Genomic DNA, 26,564 nt, shown 5'->3' with positions numbered 1-26,564 from the left:
GGAGAAAGTTTGTATATATGTATATGCAGGATAGTTAACACGGGTGTTCTACTGTCCTGTATTTCCTTGCTGAAAGAAACTGTCAGTGAGGCATTGGTTGATTAGCTTTGCATGTCTATATGTGTTTTCATGAGAAACTACATTGAAGATATCAATATGTAATACAATAAGCATTGTTAATTCCCTACCACTCTGTAACTCTGTAATGTCTGTACTGATCCTATGCTATTTTGTAAAATGTTGTCGGTCTGTTAGTATTTTCCTCCTTTTATTTCTAAAATAAAAAAAATAAATAAATATTAGCCATTATTATAAAAAAAAAAAGAAATCTACACCAAGTTGTAATAACATCAGGAGAGTAGCAACAACCAATACTCCACTATGGCTCCCATTTTTAAATCCAGATCTTAACAATTTAGCATTTCTCATAGCTTGTGAAAATTCTAGCAATGTCGTATCTTGGAAATGAGATTTTATATTCCTAATGTTAGCAGCGAAAAGGTGCATTCACTTAGCAGAAGAGCTCTGACACATGGTTTCCATGAAATTCACAAACTACTCTTTAGTTATCTGATGCAAATATAAAGAGAGGAGAAAGCACATTATTGTCTGAGGAGAGTTATGGAATTTGACTGTCTCTACCAGGAGCTTGCTGATTTCACCTTTACTAGTGAAATGATACATCACGCTACTTTTGCAAAGGTAGCAGGAAGAGGTCAAAGCAGAAAGAGACGTGGATGCTCTAATACTTTCCCAAATGATAGCAGCTAACATAGTGTTTGCCAAGGTGGCCATCATTACTATATCTTCTCCCCACGGTGATGGTGGGGTGGAAGAATGAGACCCAGCCAGCCACATGGTTTGGGCAGCTCAAACTACGGAAACACAAACTCGATACTATCCAGAAAGAAGCAGTATGGGCTGTTTCCTTACTCTGTAAAATGTTTTGGTACAGACCCCCACCCCTTCCAGCGTGCCTTCGATTCTACACATAAGCTGAGTGTTTTTCCAAAGTATTAGTTATACTCCATGTTCAGACTTTTTGTTTGGTTTTGGTGGTGCTGGGGATGGAACACAAGGCTTTGTGCATCCCGGGCAAGCACTCCCACCATGGAGCTGTGTTCCTAACTCCATTTTTTGGAGATTTGTGGAGTCATTTTATTTTTGATAAGCTTACTGTAACCAGGAAGAGGAATCAGAAAAAAATGAAAGAACTAACTGGCATTAGCACAGAAGTGGCAAACTGTTCTCTTTAAACCATATCCCTCAATGTATAGTTCTTAAATAAACAGTACTGTATCACTGTGGGCTTCTGAGGGGCCAGACCCACAGAATCAGCACATGCCACGTCCTGGGGTTATTCATATTTACCACATTTTAAATGAATTTAAACAAGATCTCCAGTTTCCTCACGCTTTCATTAAAGTTTGAAGAGCACCTGTCTGTAAGAAAATATCCTCTATTTTTTACTCCACATAAGAAAGCAAATTTATGCATCAGTAATAGGATTAAACAAAATGAGAAGATGAAAGTGAAATTAAAGTGTTTTTCATCTCTGGATTTTTTCTCTGTTATTCACTACATGGACCCAGGGCCCATTTTACGTGGACACAGAGCCCATTTTCCAAGTCTTAGCATTGTTCTGCAGACTGCAAAGACTGCTTTGAAGCTACAACCACAGGCCATGTTTGCATTCAACCTTAAGTTCTGCACTAAAGAGTGATCTTATCTGCCCACAACCATCTTTCTCAATTTCCTAATATGAAAGCCTTGTTGTGAGGCATGAGATAAATCTACAGAGACCGGCTAAGTCTCCTAGGAAACACTCAGAAACAGAACAGTTAATTTGCTCACCCTCTCAGCATGTCTAAATCAACACAGTCACCAATGGAAACCATCTGTGGGCTTTAACTATTAGGAGGAGAAGGCTAGTTTGAATGAGGTTCTGGGAAGAGGTGTCTCCACAGCTGCTAACCAAAATAACTCTTTCCTTCCCTTGTTCTTACAAACTGCTAAGGTGCGCCTGTGGAGGAGGGGTTCAGCCAGTGCTAACAGCTGACTGAACATGCAGACATTTCATCATCTCACTAGCAAAAACCAAAATCAAGTCTGTCCCTTAAACCAAGCAACAGATAACCCGTGTTCATACCTCCTCCCTCCTGCTTCCCCCCGGTAATCTATGTAATGCAGGTTTCCTCGGGCTGCCAGGGAAGAGCGAAAAATCATCTTTCCGGGCTATCAGAGTGTATGATTCAAAAAGCAAAAGATCTATAGGGATGATCTATTTATTCTAAACCACAAGACTGCATACAACTGGACTGCGGTGGTAGTTAAGCTGTCCTGGGGAAAGAAGTCGGTGGTGGGCACAGTGACATTTACGAGCACCTACTAGTATTGTCTCCACTCTGTCCCTATCTCCCACCGTTTTATAGACAAGATGTCCATGAAACTCGGGAGAAATAATTTCTCTCAAAGGTTCGTGTGGGTGTTAAATGAGAATGTCTAATGGAAATCAGTAGAAAATTTCATTTTCCATTCACTTTCACTCCTCTGAAGGAGCCAGATTGCAGAGTATATGGGCAGTGAGGAGGAAGACAAATACATTATTCAAGTATGTGAGGGGTCCAGAGAAATACAAAATAGGATGGCACTGGGAAAGGGGAGCATGAGGCCAGTGTGTAGTTTGTCAATAAAATGAAAAAAACTGCCTATCTTTCTTTCTAGAAATAATTGTATGGATTACAGATCATTATAGGATATGCCCACAAACTTTCCTACAAGAACCTGCTGCATCATTTCTCATAAATAGACAGTGTGGTAATGTGGGAGACAAACTTCATCACCACCATGATCACATTTACACTTCAGTTTACATTTCTCATTATAGCTGATATTTATAGTATTGTTAGTGTATGCCAGTTACTGGGGTTTAGGTAGTTTATATGATTCAATCCTCATATCATTTCTAAGGGGCACCAACTATTCATAGCCCCATTGTACAGATGAAAAAAGCAAGACTGAGGTGGGTCGAGTAACTTAACCAACATCACACAATGAGCAAGTGGGTGAAGCAGAACTGAAACCAGAGTTATACTCGAGACACTGTGCCCCTGGCTCTGGATCTTTAACTTTCACAAGACAAAAAGCAGTTTGGGCAAATAAGACTTTTGCAAAAGTTGCTGGGTGCTGCGTTTGCAGATTAGACTCAAGAGCAAATATCTCACACTACCATAGATCACTTCCTGTCTTCCATAAACTGGAATGTCCACCATGTGCCAAGCATGTGTGATACTGCATAAAATGTCAGCCTAGTGACACACATGGGTGCTCAGTGGGGATGTCCATGAAAAAGAAGTCATCCTATTAACTAATGAGAGGTGAGGAAGGCGTCAAAGTTTGGGTTCATAAAAAAATCCTAATAGGAACAGATGTTCTCTCAGCTCAGACAGGAAGCTGTCAGTACTGAAGCTTACTGAACCACACCAGTAGTGAAGTAATAAACTCAGAATGACAAAATGCGCTTCCAGCACAGCGACAATGCCTTGCAGCACTCACATTACAAATACCAACATTAAATGGGTGAAATACAAAAACCACCTCTTAACATTCTATTCTTGGGAAAATGGCTATCATCTCTCTATGAATTATTCAGTAGTTGGCTGAGATCACATAGAATTTTGAAGATATCAGAATAGAATTTTATCTTCATAAGAAAAGAAAATTTTCCCTACAGCTGAATAACCACAGGTAAACTCAAGAGTAGATTTTTCTCTCCCCTTTGTTTCACCTATTCATATTTTTGCATATGCTATTCCTCTAAATGTGTAAGAATAAAGATAGCTTTCACATGCAGTTGTATCATGTCTTTATTAGGCTCTGTAAGGTGGAATACAGAATTAATGTTCCCTGTCTCTACTGAGACTTCATTCCCTCATTTGCACTGTGGACTAACATTTGAATTTCCTTTAGTCATCTTTTTTCCCTCTTATTTCTTTGCGAGTCAGGATGTTGACAGTGAGTTGAGTTGGAGTTGCTGACTTCTTTTCTCACAACTGTGAACTCCTTAAAATAAAGGTCACCCTCCTAGCAGAAGCAGAGGCTCTATATCAACTCTACTCTCTTCTTTCTGCCAAATACTGGCAACCAGCAGTGAAAAATTTCATGTTTAGATGGTTTATTAAGCAGAAGAAAGACACCCAGAAAGAAGAAAGCCAACGTTCTCCGCCTGACACAAGCATCAGGGTTAAGAGGAACCACTTGCTAAACCTGCATAACTGTGCCTGGTAGATGCTTGCTGTGGGAGAGCAATGTGAGGCTGATCTGAGTAGCAGCTTAATCTTTTAGAAGTGAGCAGCCTCAAGTGCCTCTCCCAGGCAATCAAGGACCACAAAGGAAGACACTTGACTCCCTCCTGGACTACCCTTTCTAACCTACGTACCGTAATTTCACAGAAACAACAAAGCCCTCCCCAACATTCACCGGAGACCCATCATAGCTGGAAGGAGGCAGGTACCTTCTGGTTAACTTTTGTGGCAGCCACAGTCAGATTGTGGAGATCCTGGGGATTACAATCAGTTTCGTTCATGCAGCAACTGGGGGGGATGCCGTGCTCCAGGAAGTAGGGGCTGGTGCTCCAGTTGGTGTAGTTCTGCACGCCACAGCAGCTCAGCTATTAACAGTGCAAAGGAAAGAATCAAAGAGTGAAAGATCAAAAACATTGTGGTCTCCTCTTTCACTGCCCTGTAACTTTTAAGAGAGACAAGCTTAGGCCGAGCTCCTAAGACAACATGTACAGCTGCAGTGAGGAAAGGTGAGCTGCAGCTCCACTACCATTTATCCTCATTGTGGTGCCCATTTGAACTCAGCGAAGGAAGTGAGTCAAGATCATATATCCATTAGCACCTCCACAGAGGAAGCGGTGCTTCTCCACCCTGGCTAGGCATGACAATCACCTGTGGAAGTCAAGCGCTGTTGAAGATGCACATGTGCACATGAACTCCATCAGGATGGTTGTTGGGGGAGTTGATGTGATAATGGTTTTTAAAAGCTTTCTGCCGGATCTACACTAAGTCAGTAGATGGTTTGGAGAAAAAAGATGCGCACAGAAGAAAAGAGAGAGCTGGTGTTGGTAAACCACAACCCATCACCTGCATCTTTTTGTAAACAAAGTTGTACTGAGAAACAGCCAGGCATATTGTCTGTGGCTGCTTTTGTGCTATGGTGGCATAGTTGAATAGTTTTGAACGAGAGTGCGAGGCCCTCATAAGCTAAAATATTTACTATTTAACCTCTTACTGAAAAGGTTTGCCCTATAGAGAATATTGAAGCAAGTGGGAAGATATATTAAATTGGTGAATCTGAGCTATGTAAGTTTGAAATTTTACCAAAATCTATCAAAAATATTGTTTCTAAAATTATATTAAACAAACACCTCAAAAAACAAGAACAAGCAAAGCCATAAACCTCCTCAGGGATCCTGATGGGCAGTCAGGATTCAGAGCTAGCATGCATCATCCTAAGCACCTACAGGGAAGAAAACTCTCTTTTACTTCTTTGCTGTTCTCTGTAAAGCACCAGGCCACCTGTGGCCATTTGTACACCTGCTGGATCCTCAGTTTTTTCTGGGTCCATACTCCACCCACACTACCCTGTCTCTAGACAGTGAATACAGCTGGCCCAAGCTCTCCGTCTATCCTGAAGAACTGACTCCAGAGAACCAGCCTTGGGCAGTCAATTCTAATCTAGACTGGCAAATGTTCAGCACCTAACCCCTTTTCAGATTTTAAGGGAAGAGGAGCTGTCCTGGGAATTCTGTCACAAGCTTTACTGATGCAAGGCATCCTTAAGGGAGTAATCATCCTCAACACACATTCGCTGGAGAGCTGGATCTTGGACAAGTGCTAAGAATCAACTCTGGCAAATGGAACCGGACCAAGAGTTGGTGAACAAGAACCAACTGCAAATGCTGCTGGCTCAATCTATTGGCTGCCTAAAAGTCTTAGCCCAGATCTTGCGTCCTCGTCTCCTGCCTTGAACTTACGCTGCGCTGCACATGGTCCACAGCCCGGCTCCGCTCATCATTGCCGTTGTAGTTCTGCATGGCATCCATGTAAGTCCTCAGGAAAGTGTCCTTAATCTATAGAAGATGGGGGAGAGGGGTTGTGTGGTTTCAGTCCACTGTAGCCCAAACTGATTCAGATTCATACTAACATCCACCACGGTGTAGCCTGTTCTAAAAGCCTCTGGATAAGTGTAGGTCAGAGAGGGAATGTTCTGTATTCTGAGACAAAAGAGCTCAAAAATTTAACAAGAGGAATTTTAAAAATTGCTTCCCTCGCCTCTAATCCTGGCCTGTTAAATGAGCCCCTGAGGTAGCTGGTCAGTTTCTGAAAGGGCTGTGATGGTGAATGGCCAAACCTCAAGGCATAAATTCCCCTGCTATTTTTTTTTTGCTCATCTATCTTTCTGTAACTTTCTTTGCCCTTATGAAGAAGACATAATAAAGGACAGGCCATTGGGTGACAGGAATACTGATGTTTTGTCTAAAAACTGATCCCAATTCTAACATAAAGCAGATGGGTAAACCCAAGTTTCACGTAGTTGTCTTTACTGAGGCCAAAATAAAGAAGCTAAAGCACAAACACTTTTCTCGCTGATAAAAGGTTAACAAACCCATTCTTCTTCTCTATGAACACGTTTGACCTTGGGGTACTATTCAAGCTCTGTTCCCCTGGAAACCTGATGAAAGCGGTGTGTTAATAGGCAAGCTGGCTTATAATACAATTGAACCCTGATGGGTGAAATGGCTCTAGATTGGGACGACAGCAAACGATAAAAATTGCCTGGTGGGATGCTTAGGGCTAAGTATAGTGACCTTCTTACTTAGGCATATTCCTTGCTGAAATACTGGAAGCTATATCCAGGAGATGGTTATAAGGGATAAAGAGACACTCGCTACAAGCAGCTTCTAAGCCAAGATGGCTACTACACTAAGCTGTGTTATCTGACTTTGCCGCACTTGCACTGTCTCTCAGGTTGGGGACTTATCCACAGAATAGACCTTGGACCACTCTGAGGACTCACGCTAAAGAAACAAGTCTGAATCTCTCTGAATAAACAGCACTAAGTGTGATCTACTGTCACTATGTAAGCTTGACTGTTTAACTAAACTCAAGACTGTAACTGGCCAACAGAGAGTGGCATTGCCAACCCTGCCCACTGTACCCCTAAGTGCTTCAGATGAACAGGTTAGGGAGATGACGTCTTGATCCCTAGGGAGCAGTAACTGTTTTTACCCGCAAGCTGGGCATGGTGGTTTCCACAACTCAGGGAGGCTGAGGCAAGAGAATCACAAGTTTGAGCCCAGCCTAGGCAACTTAGACCCTCTCAAAATTTTAAAAAAGGGCTGGGGATGAAGCTCAGTGCAAAGGCTTTGGATTCAATTCCCACAAATAAATATGTAAGAAACCCCCACTAGGAGGGCAGTAACCCAAGAGGGAATAGACAAGGGTTCATGGAGGAGTGAGTCAGACTGCTTCTAGTGTTCACAAATACTCTTGGAACGCTGTTAGGGCTGTGGAGGCCATAACCTCCTTGTCTTTCATGTCACCTAAGAATAATAATGGGGGCGCTACAGTTTGGATTTGAAATGTCCCCAAACGTCCATTGTGTTAAAAGCTTCTTTGCCAGCTGATGGTGCTGCTGGGAGGAGGTGAAACCTTTAGGAGGTAGGGATTACTATGTTTTTGGAGGAAGACAAGTCAGTGGGGCTATGTTCTTGAAGGAAATATTGGGACTCCTGTCACATTCCTCTATTTGCTTTCTGGCTGACATGAAATGAGCAGCTTCCTCTACCATATGCTTGCACCATGATGTACCGTGCTGCCATAGGCCCAATGCCACAGGTGCAAGCAAACATGGACTGAAGCCTCTGGCACCATGAGCCAAGATAAATCCTTTCCTCCCTCAAATTGTTTACCTTAGGTATTCTGTCATAGTAACAGAGTTGGCTAACACAGAAGGTCTAATTCTAGACACAGTACTCATATAAAGTTAGTTCTGAAAGTCAACTTTGGCATCTGGGGTGCCATATCCAATAAAGGGAAAAATCAGAAGAAGAGAGAAAGAAGCAGAATGGATGGTAAGCTCCTGGAGAACTTAACTCAGCCAAGCACAATAGCAGGGGCTGGGAAGGGATTATGGCAGACTTTCAAGAGCCACAGTAACACTCTGCTACACTATGTTCTCAATGTATATCTTGTTTTCCTGTTCTTCTACATGCTTATCTACTTCTGCCTTTACTGCTATGTTTGGTGTACAATAATGGTTATGGGGCAGCAAGACAATTAGTTTGGTTTGTCTTTATAGTCTCAGAAATCTTGTTAGACAGAAACACACGTGCCTTGATAACGCAGCTATTTTTAAAGAAGTATTTAATTTATATTGCAGGTTACTACTTTAAAATAGAGTAGAGAATCATTTTATGTAATAGGTACACAGAGAAAGAGAGTGAAGACCAGCAACGGAGGTTTTGAGTTTGGTAAAATTCCTCCATTTACAATTTCACTGGATTTTCAGGCCACATTGCAAAACATTTGGAAGATGATGAGAAAACCAGCTAGTATCCACGCACTCTGTACATAGTTCAAGCTCTTTCAAAAATCCTGCTTCAAAGACCCTTGACCTAAACTCTCTACCTTGTATATACTCACCTCATGGCGGAATACAAACCCTGAAATACCAGCTACAAGCTCAGCCAGGAACACCAGTGACAGGAACATGGCATACTGAAAAGCAAGTGGATAAGAGCTGAGTCAGATGTCAGGGTTAAGAGGAGAGCTTTTTTAGGGTGAGTTACTTCTTACCAGAAGGAATTAGATAAGCCCTCATACTCCCTAGACAAAGTTTAAAAAAAAGTTTTAGAAGACTCTTCTCTAGATTTACCCACATGAACCTCAAAAGAGGAGTGAGTCTGTTTTTTGTGCATTAGCATCTGGGCATACACATGTGGAGGAAAGCTCATCAGAGACTAGCATTGTGACTGCCAGCTCAGTTCAACCAGAAGACACCTGAGAGGACCATTTACAACCACGGTGTCTGCTATACCTAACATCACAGTCTCTGAGCTAAGGAAAACAAAAATGGATCTAGAGTTCACAGGACACAGTTCTATCTTATTAGAGAGTCTTTTTTCCACCTTCTTCATGATGGGCCATCTACATCTTCAAGTCCAACCCCCAGAGCTTGTTCTGCTTTGTGACTGTCCTAGCTGTTGGAAAGACTTCATTTTCATGGGTCACAACTTTTCCTGTTTCTTTCTTTTTTTTTTTGCTTGCTGTATTCTGTCAATTACTGCTTCCCTAAAACAAATTTTCACGTGCTTATCCATATTGTCAGTATAAGTGAATTATAAGGCCAAGACAAAGCTGCAAAGAGGTTTCTCTGGAGGGTTCCTCCATCCAAAATTTTGTACAGGGGTTTTAAAAACATCAGCATCTTAAATTCAAGCTCATGGGGCTAGGGGCAGTGGCACAGGCCTGTAATCACAGCCCTCTAAAGGCTGAGGTAGGAGGATCGCCCCAACTTTGAAGCCAGCCTGGACTGCACAGTGAGATCTGTGTTTGGGTTGCTCACTTCTCCTTCTGGAGTTAGAGTCCAGGTTCTTCTTGTCTCGAACAAAGAACTGGGCAAAACAAACAAAAAGCAGCAGCAAAGTTTATTTGAGTAAGCAAAAGAGGAGTGGGAGACAAACTGGTGCTGGGGAGTGAGCCTGGGTCGGGTAAAGAGAAAGAGAGGGTAAGAATACAGCATGGGCTATAGCCCTATGATAGCCCTGTTTCTAATTTCCACTTGCTAGTGTTGGTTCTGCCTCTAAGAGATACAAGAACGCAACCTCTCTAGTATACGTGAGCCCTTTGCATTTGTGCACATAGCCAACATGGTAACTTGCTGGTTCGCTGCGTTTAGGCAAACTCCCCTACTTTACTTGGCTACCTCTTATACGAAATGGCTGCAAAACCACTTCATTTGGAAATGTACTCCTCCCATCTGGACCCAAAGACCAGAATGTGTATAGGAGGCAGGGCCTCTTTAATATGATGGTCATCCCTGAATACAGTATCCTCAGCAGAAGGAATTAGATAAGCCCTCATACTCCCTAGACAAAGTTTAAAAAAAGTTTAAGCTTTGGAGCTACTTACTTCTCTATTCTGGACACTGCATGGAATCTGTAGCCTTTAAAAAAGCAAATACTATATGCTACACTGCTAACAAAACTTGCAAGTATCGAAAACCCTTAGTGCTTCTCATCTAACGCTACCCATATTTCCTAAGGCAACTGCGCACGTGTATGCGCACATGCAAGTTCAGGGATATTACACGGTACTTAGGAGATATTAAGGGTTTCCATTTCTGTGACTTTGAAAAGCACATAAAAGGAAGGAGAATTGATTCCTTACGAACAAGGCATATGTCTTACAACCTGCTTCTTCTCATCTCAAAATGAAATACAACAGTTCTGAACACTTACAATGGCCTAAAATGGTGCTATGGAATTTGGATGGACTGCACATGGCCACATTACTTACCTGGAAAGTATACATATGTGCAGAGAATCATAAAGTATTTTTCTTAGCTATTGGCACATATATACATATATGAAGAGAAGGAAATACCATCTTAAAATACCAATTTTTTTCTAAATATTTACAAAAATCTCTACAAACACACAGCCACTAAAATATGAAATGCAGTCATAATATTCTATGTATACAACCTCTCTCTCTCTCTCTCTCTCTCTGTCTGTCTCTCTCAACTTTGTACAAAATATAATTAGAAACATACATCACTCTGGGGAGAATCTTACATCGAGCCTAGAATCCAACAGAAAGTTGTGTGGGAATGTCACTGTCAAGAGGCAGGTAGGAGAAAGGACATTTGTCTTTGTGGTCAGAACACCTCCTAGGACTAACTCTTAAGCAAAAGGTCGTCTCTCGGGGCCTCTATACAGCATAAATAGTTATTGTCAGTGGTTTTGCAATTACTGAGGTTAAACGATAACTAAGATTCTAGACTGACAGTTAATAAGGGACTTCTATCTCACAATCCAGATGAGCAGTGTTCTGTGTCTCACAGGTCCCTTGCCTCTGGAACTTCCAGAGTAGCTGCTTCACCTACAGAAGGCCGAGGCCAAAAGTCTATTGAGAAGAGCTTGTACTGCATACAGGCCGTAGGGCTTAGAGTTTCTTTTCCAAATGAAAACACTGGGGGTGAAAACAGTTCTAGATCTGGAAAGACATATACGTGGGTTCAAATCCAAGCCATCCACACATTAGCTGTGAGTTTATCTAACTTCCTTCTATCGTATAACATGGAAATACAACCTATGCTTCAAGGTGGTGATGAGGAATTAAAGTGATATGCACAAAGAGCACGTAGCATGTAACAGAAAATAAATAAAATTTTCAAAGACCAAAATCCAAAAACTTCTCTATTCCCCAAAAGGCTCACCTGCCAGTGAACTCTCAAGTGTTAGAAGAAAATGGCAGTGTAGTGTGAAACCTCCTCTAAAATAGGCTAGAGACAATCATTCCATCATTTTCACACACCCTATGTGGGCTATTATGCTCAGCTATGGGGAAGTTCTGCCTCAAAAACACATGCAGTTAGAACACAAAAATGTCTCCTCTTTTACCCCTTTTCAGTCATAGTATTTGGACTGGAAGAAACTTTGATGATTTACTTCAATATTATTTTTTCATAATTGGGGACATAAGTCTGGAAAGATTACATTCTTGCCACTAAAGACTTAACTTAAGCAAGTTATTGCTGGATCACCAGGTTTCCTCTTGTTTGGAAAGCTGATTTTCCAGTAATCTTTCTTTTCTATGTCTTTAAAGTTAATTCTCCCCCTGCTCTTTATTATACCAAACAAAATTCTCAACACTAGGTATAAAATAGAGTTGTCTAAAACTGTCTATAATGCTTTTTAGAAAATGCGATGCCAGGGCCTTACCAATAAAGCTTCTACTGCAGGTAGATGGAAGGACCCTGGCAAACATATTTTCAAAAAGCTGCTCAGGTGATTTAAACATCCATCTACAGGTGAGGCCCACGGTGCTAGGGAGATCAAACCAAGCTCTAGTTCTTATGAGAAACACTAGAACTTAGATTCAGGATGCCTGGGAAAAGTGTCAGGGGATAGCAACAGAATTGTCTCAATAAGCCTCATTATGGTTTTCCACCAACCTGCAAGAACTAGCGGAGCCCAAGGCATTAGTTTCCTGTGTGGTATGGAGGAAAGAAGGCAGTCAAGTCACGCACCACGCCCATGAGGTTCCCAACAAAGACACTGCCTCAGCAACACCATTGTTCCTGTGCAGTGAATTACTGTCACACCCAAAAGTGTCACCAGGTGGCATTAAATGTTATTACATCCCCCAGCTCAACAAGGACTCAGTGCAATCTACTTCTCCCTTTCTAAAATAACTCATTTTAAACAAAATTTTCTTTTAAGGAGAGAGTTCTTTGCTAACTTTTATCTATAAAACTCTTCAACATCAATCCTCATCAAAGAAGAGCATAGTAAAACGGAAACTAGGCAACTGGTGTACCAAAGTTAAAAATCATGCTAATGGCCTTCCAATAATCTACCCTCAGTGGTGGCACATGCCTGGAATTCCAGCACTCAGGAGGCTGAGGCAGGAGGATTGTTGCAAGTTAGAGACCAGCCTGGGCTACATAGTGAGTTCAAGACCAGCCTGAACTGCATAGAGAGACCCTGTCTCAAAAGACAAAAAAAATACAAATAATCTACCCTCATGCTTGGAGATATATCACTGCTTTGTCTGTTCTGTGAGAGGACAGGCATCCAACAATAGTCCTGGTAGCTGATACATGGCAGTGTATCAACTCTCTGACTAAGATTCTGTGGCCTAGCTCAGCTTCCATAGCACTGAGACAGGGCACATGGGTTTTGTGAAGAGCATGCAAATGCATCCATGCATGGCCAGGCTCAACAGGCAGGAAGAATTTCTCCAACGGAACTTGGAGATGAAAGGCTACTTATACTCTGGATGATGCGCTGCCTACTAAAACTGCATGTCACATGTTTGAGAAGATTGCTAAGCCAGAGTTCAAAACTAGGTCAGGGCAACTTGCCAGGAAGACATCAATGGCCAATTAGAACTACTGGCCAGTGCTTTGTCACCATTTACCTCAAGAAGCTGAGACTGGGTTTATCGTGCCAGGCTATAATGGGGATTGTTTTTCCCACTGGGTGGATTAATGGGTGGGCTAGATAAGAATCTGAGCTAAAATTAGAATCAATGAATATTAAGGTTTTGTTGTTGTGGCCTCCAGAAGGGTTATTTCATCATCTTATGAGTTAGAATTGTACAAAGAAATGACAGGGAGGGCAGTACCATGTGGTGACCTACTCACCAGTTTCAGCATCCATGGGCTCCCGCGGCACGTAGCAAAGCACCCAAACAACCCAAAAACGACGATAGTGGTGCCGGTTCCGATGAGCACATAGGGCGCATTTGTGGAGTTCTCAGCAATGAGGGAGATATAGGTGCCCAGAGTAAGCTTTCCCCAGACTCCAACAGCCAACAGGATCACCCCAGTGATCTAAAAAGGAAAAGAGGGGAGTGTGAAACCACTGATGAGAGGTAAGAACCGACCCCGAGTAATGTGGCCAAACTGGAAGGGCCAAGTTTTCGTGAGCAAGGTGGTACCTGCTGAGCAGTGGGAAATTCTTCAACTAAAACCATCACACAGTGAAGACACTTTGGTTTTGTACAAGTAGATCTGCCCCTTACACAACCCCGTGTGTAATTATTGTGTTCAACCGGAAGTCAAGCCGACAAGAAGAAACACAGAAGCTGCTTTAAAAATACATCGTAAGACAGATCTGAGACCTTTCCCTCAGCTGCCTCCTGACACTAAGTTGGGTACAATCCTGGGAGCGACGGTGGCCAGCCTCTTTGAAGGAAGGCATGTATGTATATGTTTGAAGGACTTCCTATATGAGGTATTAGGAACAAGGTGATTCGCTTTAACCATTAGCACCAAAATCTCTATAAAAACAAAGCATTCCGAATATTTTTTAATCCTTATTGATGTGCTATTTTATTTATAATACTCTCTTCAATCTGAAACAACAGAAGGATCTGAGTAGTTCCTGGAGTTAGCTATACTGCAATTTGTCCAAGCCCACTGATCAGTCCAAAGAAAACCCACACAGCACCTCTAAGTTAGGTCCCTACTTCAAGGCACAGCCTTGGGGCTGAAGGCTATGCCTTACTCTTCATCTCCCGCAGGCTATAGGTTTCAGCAACTTTGGCCGCTGAAGTCACAGATTGCTTTGTGTCCCTAACCATCTCCCCAGCTGAAGGATATCTCCTCCAGCTCACCAACTGGTTGGGAACATTCAAACTGATAGTCTTCTAAGGACCTCACTGTATGATGCTTGAAAGAAATGTATGTGTTAGAGGAAGCCTTTCCCCAGTTTTGCCCCATCCAAATAGCTCAACATTTGATATCAAAGGCCATAGATTCTGCCTAGACCGTTCAAGTGAATATGACCTTGCCAAGTTTTCCTCTGTCAATCAACACGCTGTTCCTTAACATCTGTAAGTGAACACCGTCAAATATATGCTGCCCCATGAACCAAATGGCTGGGCCAGTTGAAGATGCTCTGACCTCTCTCCTTTATACTCTGAAAACACTGTAGTTTAGAACACCAAACTGCACTATTAGCTTTATTCTCTATGCAGGAAGAATGGGCTGTATACCTTTGCCCACATCAGATAAGGGTAAGCGCTATCTACTTCGATGCAAGGTTCAGTAAAATACAACAAAAGCTTGGTGATACTTTCCTGCCCCGTCCCCCATAGTCTCTTTCTTGTAGAACTGCCATCACTGTGAATGACAGAATTACATTTTACAGTACAAAATGTTTGAGAACTGTGTTACTTTTATTAGGCAAAAGTAAACAACTATGATACAGTCTTCAGGAAAAAGGGCTTGACACTAATATTTGAGAGAAAGTAGCCTCGTGGAGGGTGGCTGCCAAAAGGGATAGCCTTAAGGAATTAAAGAAAACCAGGAACAGATGTTACCAAGAATTACCAATCCTCTGCTGACACCTGGTGGTTACTCAGAAAAAAGTCCTTTCCTTGAACAGCCTCTTCTGCCATACTCCTCCAGATGGAAGCATAAGATGCTTTCACCCACTCCAAATAAAATGTAAGAATCGACTCTGAAATCACTCAGGGTGAGAACGCAGTGAATGCTGTGTAGAACAGGACAGAGTTATCTCTTATTACTCAGTGACGAGCACAGTTCAGGCACACAGTCAATGTTTACTATTCATGGACAAAAAAATCCATTTCCTATCTCTGAGTCTTAGTGACTATATTTTATAAAGCAGAGCCTACGAAATGCCAAATAGGTATAAAATATCTACATCAGATACTCACTGTGAGGTCATTTAAAATGGACACAAAGAGAAACTTTACCTGTACTTTCCACTCTAGCATTGTAAATGTAAACCTGTGACTATCACAGTGTAAATGCTTTGAAAAAAATTCAGTTAAGCAAGTTTAGGCTGAATATAGGCCTCATCTAGAGACTCCTGACTTCATGCGATTGTTCCCAAAGATTCAGTAACACTTTGATACGTACAGAGTACACTACGTGCTACTGCTGTCAATCACTATTAGGATAACTGCTTTCATAAAAATGTATAGTACTGATCAATGACAAGAGTCAGATATACCTACTCATATTTCTGTGACGAGTGATTTCATGAAGTTCAGCTTATACCGTAACAAATCGTATATGCCACATGTCAAAGATTGCACAAATTCTGATTTTTAAGTTTAACAGTATTATGAACATTTTCTTTGGAAAAATAATTTATCCCAGTGTAACCATTACTCTGTCTGTGAAGCATACACAGAGCTGGTCTTCATGAAAAGTACAAAGTCTATAATACCAATCTTTTCAAATACTCATATAATGTAAATCGTACAAATATATTCTTGGAAAAAGACGTCTATTGGACTTCAGTGTCCCTCTTCATGTTTGCCAGTGAATGCACAGAGACACAACACTGCAGGCACCATGCTGCATGGAAGAAAAAGTTTAACATTCTGGTCTTGAGTAAATCAGTCAGCCTCAAAGAACTCATTCTCTGAATGATGTGGGGACTGAGTTATACAGGCTCCTTTCAACACCAATATGGTTAGGAATCTAAGAAAAAGTCACATAGGAAAAGCCTTCTCTAATGTTGCTACTGTTATTCAAATACTCCTGACAGAGAATCTCTGTGTTTGGAAGCCCCAATTCCACATGTATATACACCCATGCCCCTTTTATACACATTCCAGCTAGCCTTGTCATCCGTATGTCCCTTGCTACCCTTTATGCATCCCATACAGTTCTAGGAAAACTGAGCTGTTCTCCGTGCAGTTTCCAACATTTGGTCTTGATGGTAGTACTTAAAATTTCTATTCTTCCTATCACTTCCTATCTTCAGTCTACTCTTAGAGTACACAATGTACCTACTCCTCCCAGCCTGAACTTATTCTATACTATGTCTTGATCCTGCTTGACCCCCCCCTTCCCATGCACATCCAGGATGACACATGTACTGCATACTTTGAGCAAAGTCAAAGTCCATACATGCCCACTGAATGAATAAATAAAGAGCCAACGGTGGAGTTAAAGAACAGGAAGGTTTGTGTTAGCCTTCCATCTATTATACCCTCCAAACATCTGTGAGGAGCTCTCAAAATTGGTAAGAATGCCAATCTAACTCATTTAGATTGGGGAAATAACAGTGCTAAGGACAAAAAAGAAAAGGTTCCACAGACAAGGGAGAAAATGGTTGGGTTGCAGTGTGCCCTTAGGTGAGTGAAGCCTTATTTGATGGTGGCAATGGTGGTAGACTTAGGGGTGGATGTTAGAAGAAATTTCTGGGTAGTTGAGAGCAACAAACTATAAACAAAGGCTAAAGATTCACAAAACATAATAAAGATGTACTTTCTCACATTGTTCCTAGCATAAAAATGCTTCTTACCAAGGATAAGAAATACAAAAAGACAAGCCAAAGACAAAAGTCATTGTCAACTGTATAACTGTTTACTTGGTTCCTATCAGTACATATTCATATTTACATGTTCCTTTGCAAATACTCATAGGAGAGCCATTTCTCAAACATTTGGGGGTAAAAAGTAAAAAGCAACACACAGCTTCCTTTGACATCTATCTTCTAAAGCAATTTTGTATCCAAGGTCCAGAGAGTCCTCAAATTCCTAAATAAATCATCATCCTGCATTACCTTTCTTTTCCTGGCAGTTTTGCTTCTTTCTCAGAATTGAATAACAAGCAGCCAATGCTGTGGTTGGAGGAAGAGTCAGCGCAGAGGTGAGCAATAAACCGTGCAAGTGGCCTGATAAAGGACTACCACTACGTCCCATGCTCCCAAGTCACCGCAAACCAGGAGGGCAAGGCAGCACTCCAGAAGAGCTCACTAGGCCGAAGCTCTCCATCTCTTGCTTATTCCCAGTATCTCATATCTTGTGTGTTTACCCCACAGCTGAAAATGCATAGGTAGCAGAGTACCACTAGCTACTACTCATTTATGCTTGGTGATAAGGCTGGGTAAAACTATAATTTTAGCATTAGAAAAGTCAGAACTAGAAAAGCTGTTGTGTGATAGTACACATGAAAAAATTATACTGAAAGAAAACCGTGGAGAGGTTTGGCTATATACCAAGGGGTTTCCAAACGGTTTGGGAAAAGACTTTTGCACAGTTCTTTTTGCACAGTTCTTTTTAATCCCAATATGGGTATTTGAGGACCAGGCAGCAAACAGAAATGATTCCCCTTATTCCTAGTAGGTCATCTTGGCTAATGGTGCCAACTTTGCAGTATCTTGATCCTCAAAGTGGAGCCAGGACTAGAGGGCTAAACAACCCAAGGACATGTGACTTTCTCTCACCCCGTTTTTGCATATAGTGCACATATGCTCGCATTCAACTACTGTAGCTGCTTTCCTGCTGACCAAGGTTGGCTCTGATGGGGAAAAATCCATACTTCCTTTCTCAAATTCCTGCTTTGCAAGTCCTTTGTTCTAAATGCGAGTTCCTATTTAGTATATCACACAATTTAAGAAAATTTAATAGGCAATAGAAAATTTAATTATAGAGGCATGAGCTACCAAGAAGAGACCCCTTCCTAAGAGGAAGTGTGGGATATAAATCACTGCATCTAAAAACAGAACAAAAGAAACACAGAAGAGATGGCAGGCAGAAATCTCAGCTAAATTGCATTTGTGGTGAAAGTCACAATTCAATCACCCCAGAGTTCACAGGTCAATTCATTCCCTGCAACTACACAGAGAGGTACTGTGAAATATCCTTCCCCCACCCCAGATGATCCCATAACTCAGGAAAAAATGCATGACACAGAAACTTCACATACATCATCAACAGATAAAATAGATTCCTCAGATACCAGACATTAAGAAGAAAAGTAGCCAGCAAACTATTCTTTCAGCTAATTCTTATGTGCATATGCAGGCTGAGGGGACCATAAGGGAGGGTTGAGTCTCTGTACAGTATTGAGAACCTGATTTTGTACAGGTAGAGAAAGCAACCAGAAAGGCAAAGAAGTCAGCACCTTCCATTGTATTCCCCTCTTTAAGAAGTAGCAGTGTGGGTCTATTATAGTCACAAATTAAATTTTTATTATAAATTGTGTATATATTCAGTGTTTTAAAGTAGACTACTAAAATTTATCAGGGCTTTTCACTAGGCTTAAGTGCCTGCTCCAGACGGATAACAGGAAGAGACTCAGTATGTAACAGGTAGGGAAATGTTAGATCTCTGGGCTGGGGTTTAAGAGACCAGGGTTTATAGTTCTGTCAAGAGCTGTGTTACTTTGAGCAGATCACTTAAACTTTCTGAGCTTCATTCACTTCTTTCTTCAGTGAGCTCGGGAGGTGGAAAAACCTGATTTCCAGCACCTTATACCAGCTCCAACATACTGATAGAACAAATCCCAAGTTCAAATTGACAACTGACACACTTATTCATTCTGCAGGAACTTTACAGATGTGCTTTAGATGTGCAAAAGCAAGTTTACAGGGCTCTCTTTGTGACTGGCAAACCATCAAGAGCGAGGTGGGAAAGTCAGCTCACTTCTGTACTTGAAGTTGATTCCTTTGCCAGCTTTTGAGGTGGCACCAGGCTCCTAGTAAGGGAAGGAACTATACCCAGTCATGCATTTTTACATAGACATCCAAAAATTGAGAAGCTTAATGGTATAACCAAAGCTTTCCTTTTTACATGAAGATGACTTATTATCTACATAGTAATAAAACATATACTTTGAGAGGTTTTTTTTACACAAGCAGTTTGGCCAATTTAGCCCTTTTGCACCATCATTTTTGTGTCTATGTGTAAACACAGCTGCATGTGTATTTAAGCAAGTTCACATAAAAAAAAAAAAAAAGTTCATATCGCATGGCCAGGTTAGTGACAGCATTACAAAGGGAGAGAGAAGCTGAAAAGAGGGAGACACGTAAGATCTTTTAAAATGCTAATTTGTTCAAATTGAGTTTGAGAACCAACCAGAGATCCAGAGACCATCTGGTCCAGGCTCTGTTTTTTGTGGGGTTACAAGTGACCAATGGCCCCACAGGTAGCAGGTTCTGAAGGTACTTGTAGGAATGGGGCTGGAGTTCAGGAGGAGTCAAAGCCACTGAAGCCAGAAGTGGGAGCTGAGGGAACAGCGTATTTCAGGAAACTGAAGCAGAGCATGGTGGGAAGGTTGAGGCCTAAGGCTTGAGTAAGACCATCGCTAGAACATGAGAGGTCAGTGCTGGAAGACGGGAAACAGTGAGGAGACAAACATCATAGTCAACAAGTCTATGAAGGTGGCCGCTGATAGGATAAGGACACATGGAAGAAACAGACTTTTTTCCCCTTTTAAGGTGTATGGGAAACAAAACACCAGAACAGTTCATCAACTATGGGGATATTCATATGTGGACATGATACTCTGTACTTACCCACCCAGGCAGGCTCAATAAGATTAAATTTTTCATTTAATTTTTTTTTTTTATTTTTTATTTTTTTTTGGTTTTTCTCCGGTACCAGGTAAATTTTTCATTTAAATACAGTAAGCCCCAACTGGTGAACAAGTTTCATTCCAGGAGAACTGTTTGTAAGTTGAATTTGTTTGTAAACTAACAGGGAATCTTATTAAGCATACCTGTGAAAGTTTGCAACCTGAATGTTTGTAAGTAGGGGACTTACTGTATTATTACATCCTATAGTTAATTCATGGACTTCAAGTTTTAGGAGCTAGGTCATGAGCCTAGAGCAATTTGTCACATACTGTAGGTCCTCCTTAGATTTTCTGTGACCACATAAGCAGGGTCTGATGTCCAGATTGCCCAATGGATTACAGATGCTTTTGAAGCCACAAAAAAGGGCACCATGAAAAGTCAGGAAATTCCAGTTGTTTGTGGGTCCAATGGATCATTTCACAGGAAGTGGTTCCAAGCATGCTGTAAGACAATGCTTCCTTCTCCCAGTAATCTTTTAAGTTGCAACCACCAGCTTATTGCCTGTCTATGCCTTCTAGTAATAGTGTCCTTTCTATTACTTTGAACTACCCACTGGTCTACTGAAAGGTCCAGTGGAGCCAAGATCAAACCAATTGTTAGCCAGGATGCCAAACACCTTTACCAAGAGCTTGCACTGACTAGGCTCAGCATTCATCTTGGAGGAGTCTAGCTAGAAACACGAGGCAGGGGCTTAAGGGTAGTTTATTCAGAGCCCCTGGGCACTGCCTTTTATTACGAGTACTACTGAATCCTCCTTGAAAATATTTAAGACAGGACTTAGGTTGTTAATAGGGAGTGTCTTTCTACAACTTCACATGTGTGAGAGTAAGTGAAACAAAGAAAGAATGAACAAACCAGATTTTAAAACTGTCTGGATATAGCTCACATCTCTGGTTTCACAATAACCCAGTTATATATAAATAGGCATCATGTAGGAGAATGCCTATTAAGAATTGAGGCCAGCAAAGCCACTTAACCGGAGATTTATGTACTTAGAAACCAGGACCAGCTGTAGTGGCTAAACTGACAGAAGCTTAACATTTGGGGGATTCCCTCTATGCCACACCTCCTCCATGAAATCTCTAAGTTGACCTTACTTTCATTTAAAATCTGTTGGTGCAGTTTAACATACAGACGCCAAGTGAGTGCCGGGGCACTAACAGTCTTAGCATCTCTGGCAGGTAGCGAATCACCACAGAAGGAACCGTTGCGTGGAGAAACTGCCTCCAGTTTGAACTCCTCAGGTGATCAACACAGAAAAGATGGGTCAAATCCCACATGAATAAGGAAAGATAGTGCTTTAAAAAGATCAGGTTAAAATAAGCGTACACAGAAGAGCTACAACCATAGTAATGCATGTTGAAAATTCCTGCTAACCACGTTTTTCCTGTCCTCTATTGTTAATTGTGGATACAACAAGACTTTTAAAAGACATGTGGAAAAGAATAAAGTTCTTTATCTTCTTTGTATCCACCAGTCACATCCTGTGACTGAATCTCCTAAGACATGTTGTTCAAACATTCTGTCCTAGTATCTACTTCAGTGAAATCACCACTTGTCTGATTGTAAGTCCTAGTTTTAAATTTGAAAACCAGTCACTGTGCCTATATTAAGTACAACATCCCTCTAGAGCCCATGGTAGAAGCTTGATAAATACAGAATAACTCTTAGCAATGAGCTGTTCTTCTAATTCAGCTCCCTTACGCTTGCTGTGTTCCAGGTTTTACTGGATGGGAACAAACCTAAATAAAACAATCCTAACAATTATTCCACTAAATGCGAATGTAAATGCGCGTCTGTGACACAGTAGCGTGCATGTCTCTCATAATTATCATTGGACAGATTCGGTTGTCCAGGAGTTCCAATGTTTTCAAAAGGGAGACTTTTAATTGCATAGTTTCATCATCTTCTAAATATTAAAAATAAAATCATTACCCTAATACATACATTATATGTAAACATATCAACAACAAAAAGCTGGAAATCAGATGGTGAAGGGGTCAATGGATTCAGTTTTCTGTGACTATGTGTTAGTGCGGTGTGACGGATAGTTTGGGAAATTCATACGTCCTTAGAGGTGAAACTAAAGCTGATAACATATGACTCCAAAAGAGGACCTACTATTAGATGAGGAAAAATACAGAGAAAGAAAGGACATATGCCGCATTTGAGAACAAGATTCTTATATAGACAGTGTGGTCAGGTTCTGCTTTTTGGTGGTACTGACTTTCTCCAGAGGTTATTTAAGGAAACCACCAATTAAAAAAAATTCTCTTATCAATTTAATTAAATTTCCTCTCAACACTTATATGCCCACTCTGCACATATATGTGGTACTGTTGCATAAGTACATTCAACGGCAGCGGTGGTGAGTCAGGTACTCGTGCCACAGCGGGCTGTTTGTTTCACTGAAAGCTCTAGAAAGGTTCGCCATCACCGCTCTACAGCATTCACATGATTAAAGGGCCCAATGACACTTTCCTCCAGATAAATCATTGCTGTTGAATGATGCGTGACTATCCAGGGAAAATGGACACGTCAAATATTCATGGGGCATTGTGGAAAAGATCAACTTTAAGGTAACATGTTCTTGGCAAAACAAACCCAAAACACAAAAAGCAGTCATTTCTAAAAAACGTAAGGGACGGGGCAGTCACCATCTTTCCACTGCCACCCAGGACCGACTGCCCACTGCTTTCTCTGCCTCCTCTCTTGCCTTCATGCAGTACTCTCAACATAGCCGTCAGAGTGATCCTCTTATGCTCACTGTTCCTCAAACGTTCCTGGCCTGCTCCAGCCTCCAGGATTCTGCACTTGCTCCTCCCTCTGCTGCGCTTCCAAGATCCCTCATTTCCTTAAGCTCTTCTCCTCAAGAAGCCCCTCCCTGGTGGCCCTATTTAAAACCAGAACCCTGCCATCCAGCAGAGCTCCTGCTTTGTTTTTCTCCATTGTATACCTTCAAACATTGTTAGATTTAGTCGCTTTGATTGTCTCCAAAAGTGAAGGCAAACTCCATGAGAGCAGGATTTTGTTTTATTCACTGGTATATCCCTTGAGCCAAGATGAACAGCTGTTCATAATAGGAACTCAGTATACAGTTGCTAAATGACTGAAGACAAGATGTCAAGCAGGCGAGTAAGTGCGAGGTTCGGAGGCCATGAGTTCTATCTTCACTAACACTTCACAGAGGAGGCCAAATAGTGGGCCTGACTGTTGCACTTATATAAAAATCTGTTCTTTGGCAATTCACTTGTAATCTAGCACTTTCTTTCATACATGTCTGCTTTGGGTAACAAGAAGGAATAAATGAGAAAGTATGGAAATGGTTCTTTCCAATCCATTACCACTAATGGAAAAGTAATATGAAATTCTAATATTATATAGCTCCAGAGTCTCTAATTGATGTTTAGGAGCTACAAGAATGAACAGTGTTTTGTTTTGTTCTCCCTGGTACCAGGAATCGAACTCACGAGCTTGCACTTGCCAGACAGGTGCTGTGCCGCTGAGCTAAATCCCCAGCCCCTGAACAGTGTTTATATTGTAAGATTTCTCTCATTTTTAAAAACCTGTACAACCAGGGGTCTTACTTTGGGCAAGACACTACACTAAGTCCTTTAATACCTTATCTGCCTCAGTCCTCCCAATACCTCTATGAAACTAGTCCGAGGTTATCCCCACTAAGTGGCAAAACAAGTACTCAGAGCCCTGTCGCACACAGTCTTCCTGTAATGTCCTCTTTAACCTGCCTAGAGAGGGGCTTTTCCTCCCCAACCTCTACTTCCAACACTACTGTATAAAGAGCTCAGGAGCCAATGTCATCTATCCTCGAGTTGATTTGTGCCAGGAAAAATAAACCCTGAAAATTTTGCTGGCACAATTAAAAAATAAAATCTGCAGGCGCGGTTACTGTGATAGTTAACTGATGTATCGATGTGAGCAAGAAACATGCCGCTGATTGGATTTGCACGGTTTGGGTGTGGCTGAATGGATTTGCTGAAGACGGAAGGGCCAACCTGGGTGTGAGTGGCACCAACCAATAGGCCTGCACCCTGAATGGGATAAAAAGGGGAACAAAGAAGGAAGGTTCTCTTCTGTTTCTTTACAGAAGCTCCAGTCTTCACCTTCGCCTTGGATGTCCGTCTTCTGGGTTCCAGTTCCACACAGACCATTCAGCCTTCCATCATAGACCCTTCTGCCTCCTGATTCAGACTTGCACAGGACTGTGTAGAGGGCTCCACACCTTGGACTAGGTCCTTCAGATCTCTAGCACAGAGAGCCCCCTTTACACTCTTCCACGTCTGACTTCTGCAGGTGGCCATTGTAAGCCTACCTTGTAAATCCTTACACACTATTTACATACCTTATATTAAATCTGTTTCTTTACTGAGCAGACGGATATGGCCACTATTTAAAAATGTTACATATCATTTCCCCCTTTCAAGCAGGCACATCTATATGCACAGAAACAAACTGTACTCCAAGCTATAGTTTCATACTTTAAAAGCCAGAATGGGGTATAAATATCTTCATATATATTCTACGATAAACCAGAAATGTTAAACATTATAAGCTACAGGCAAAAACCCATAACAGGGCCAATCTGAAAATCTGTAAAAGCTTGACATACAAACAAAAATTGTAGCACCCTCAGTACTGTTTTCCTAGTAGTCATATCTAGGAAAAAAGTAAGAAACTCAAGTACTCTGGTTTGGCTCCTGACAAGCAAAACAAGAAGCCATAGCTAGTACATATTTGAGGAGAACCCACTCTGAAGCTGTGGAATAATCTGATTTTCAAAGTAGCTCTGGCCAAATGTGATGGGCTGAGCCACCAGCTAAGGTATTGGCATCTAATCTGCTCATCCCACAGCGTGGAGGATTCAATTGGCCATTCACCAACTAAGGGCACACAGTCCAGAAACACAGGTAATTGTGTAAAATACAGGCAATGTATGATAAATGACATTAATTGAGGAATCCTGTCTTTCTTATATGCTTCATTGCATTTATTCTCAATCTCTATTTTGGAGATGTAAAACTGAGGCTTTGAGAAGTCCAGCAACTTGCTCAAAGTCACAGAGCTAAAAAGTGGTACTGCCCAGTCAAATCGATCTCTGTCCAACCTGAAGTCAGTCTTCCCAGCAACTGTAATACTCTGCCTCCTGCAAGAGTGTAAGCAAATGTGGGTAGGGCCCAGGGCTGAGTTCCCTTTCATCTAATACGAACCCACTCTCTCCCCTAGGTAGGTGAATGTCATAAAGAGAAGCCCCGTTTTATTTACAATAAAAGTAAGGGCCTCATGACAGTGAATTACAGGGAAGCCAGCACTCTAAACCATTTTGCACAGTGAGTGTCCTTAGGCAGTTTTTAATTGTTAGCAGCCAGGAAAGACGGAAGAAGGAAGGGCTGGCAGTGAGATGCTATAGGCTGAACCTGTGAGCACTGACCTTGCCCCTACTCGTTTCCTGGGGCATGCCGCCGTCCCCCCTACTGGCGATGTGCCAACTGATGAACTGGGCTGAGTTCCAGAATATTTACATACCACTTGTTTGGAACTCAAACTGCATTTTCTTTGAGAACCAGTGCTATATACAGTGGCTGCGTTTCTAGGCCAGTGTTCAAAAGTCTATATTTAAGCCAGTATTGGGGAAATTTACAGGGAAACAGATTTTTGGCTCAAATTAAGGATTTTCTAATAATAAGCACTACCCAAAATGGAGTGTGTTACCTTGGGAGGTGTTAACGACAGAAGGTAAACAGCTTTCTGGGCATTCCCACAGTCTCCAGCAGCAGCCACAGGACAGAAGTCCTATGGAGGGGAAGCCAGCAGGAAAGGCTGGATTGCACGGATTTTCAAAAGCTCTTCTCATCCCAACTATTGTTCAGGAAGGCTTGTGATTTTCCTAGCCAATTATCTCCCTGGATTTTCATACATGAATGAATAGGAGCTGTAGCAACCCAGGAACCAGGGAAACCATTCTCCCAGATTCTGAGTTTCATTTTCTTTGATCTCCAAAAGGAAATGATAGGCCACAAAATTCTGTCACATGAAGAGCTATAGCAATACCTGTTCAGTGTAATGAGGTTCCAACTAAAATGAGCTATGTTCTGCAATTGCAGAAGCATTTGTCGTGTTATTTTGATACCTCTATTTTCCCAAGGCAAATATACTTCATCCCATTTCCTAGCTAGAGTCAGAAACCCTGACTGATTTTAACTATCAGTGAGGCTGGCTAATGATAAATTTACAAAGCTACAGAGGTGGCTTTCATACTTTCCACATATACACAGGTTTCTGTCAAAAACCTGACATATACACTGGAACTACAAAGAGAACATGTCTATTAGTAAGGGTTTACTGTGCCCAGAAATCTATTTCTATAAAACAATTACGTAGCTCCTTAGATAGCTGTGGGACAAAT

At 41.6% G+C, this 26,564-nt stretch overlaps 1 protein-coding gene across 1 annotated transcript in view; it reads right to left on the bottom strand.

Moving 5' to 3' along the window:
* The window catches only part of Tspan7 (tetraspanin 7), a 127,937-nt gene that overhangs the window by 7,981 nt on the left and 93,392 nt on the right, over positions 1-26,564 (bottom strand). The window contains exons 2-5 of the mRNA XM_005413275.2: positions 13,441-13,629; positions 8,712-8,786; positions 6,041-6,136; positions 4,514-4,669 (exon numbers count right to left, since the gene is read on the bottom strand). Coding sequence (XP_005413332.1) covers positions 4,514-4,669; positions 6,041-6,136; positions 8,712-8,786; positions 13,441-13,629 — 516 coding nt within the window. The remainder of the gene's footprint in view (positions 1-4,513; positions 4,670-6,040; positions 6,137-8,711; positions 8,787-13,440; positions 13,630-26,564) is intronic.

The sequence above is a fragment of the Chinchilla lanigera genome, unplaced genomic scaffold (assembly GCF_000276665.1).
Source record: "Chinchilla lanigera isolate Chin_1 unplaced genomic scaffold, ChiLan1.0 scaffold00165, whole genome shotgun sequence".
Classification (NCBI taxonomy): Eukaryota; Metazoa; Chordata; class Mammalia; order Rodentia; family Chinchillidae; genus Chinchilla; species Chinchilla lanigera.
Note: the sequence above shows the minus strand (reverse complement) of the source record. Positions and strands in the feature narration are given on the sequence as shown.